This window comes from Penaeus monodon, chromosome 34 (assembly GCF_015228065.2).
Source record: "Penaeus monodon isolate SGIC_2016 chromosome 34, NSTDA_Pmon_1, whole genome shotgun sequence".
Lineage (NCBI taxonomy): Eukaryota > Metazoa > Arthropoda > Malacostraca > Decapoda > Penaeidae > Penaeus > Penaeus monodon.
In genome coordinates this window covers 9,524,742-9,525,050 of record NC_051419.1, presented here as the reverse complement: position 1 = coordinate 9,525,050, position 309 = coordinate 9,524,742, and the positions used below count along the sequence as shown (strand labels likewise).

Below are 309 nucleotides of genomic sequence, written 5' to 3'. Positions count from 1 at the left end.
AGGTTACTCCGCCAACTCTTCACCGTGCCCGGGTCGTGGCAAACCCCTGTGCTCATAGTCGTCGACGGAGCCCACGGAGAGACCATCGCCTTGGCTGAGGTGCTGAAGCTTCCCGTCGCCGTCCACGCCCCCGAAAGCGCTGGAAACGAGCGTACGAACGCGAACATCCGCTTCGCTCTGCACTCCGTTTTCGCTCGCTTTTCGACGGCGGACAAAGCTATTCTGCTCGAGGACGATTTGATTCTTTCGCCCGATATACTGAGGTGCGAAGTGGGAGACTATGTATGATTTGATAGGAAAGGGATTGGG

General features: G+C 57.3%; 1 protein-coding gene across 1 annotated transcript in view; it reads left to right on the top strand.

Moving 5' to 3' along the window:
• Positions 1 to 309, top strand: part of LOC119594813 (protein O-linked-mannose beta-1,2-N-acetylglucosaminyltransferase 1-like) — a gene marked incomplete in the record, with an annotated part of 15,208 nt that overhangs the window by 10,108 nt on the left and 4,791 nt on the right. Inside the window, 1 exon segment of the mRNA XM_037943904.1 lies at positions 3 to 263. Coding sequence (XP_037799832.1) covers positions 3 to 263 — 261 coding nt within the window.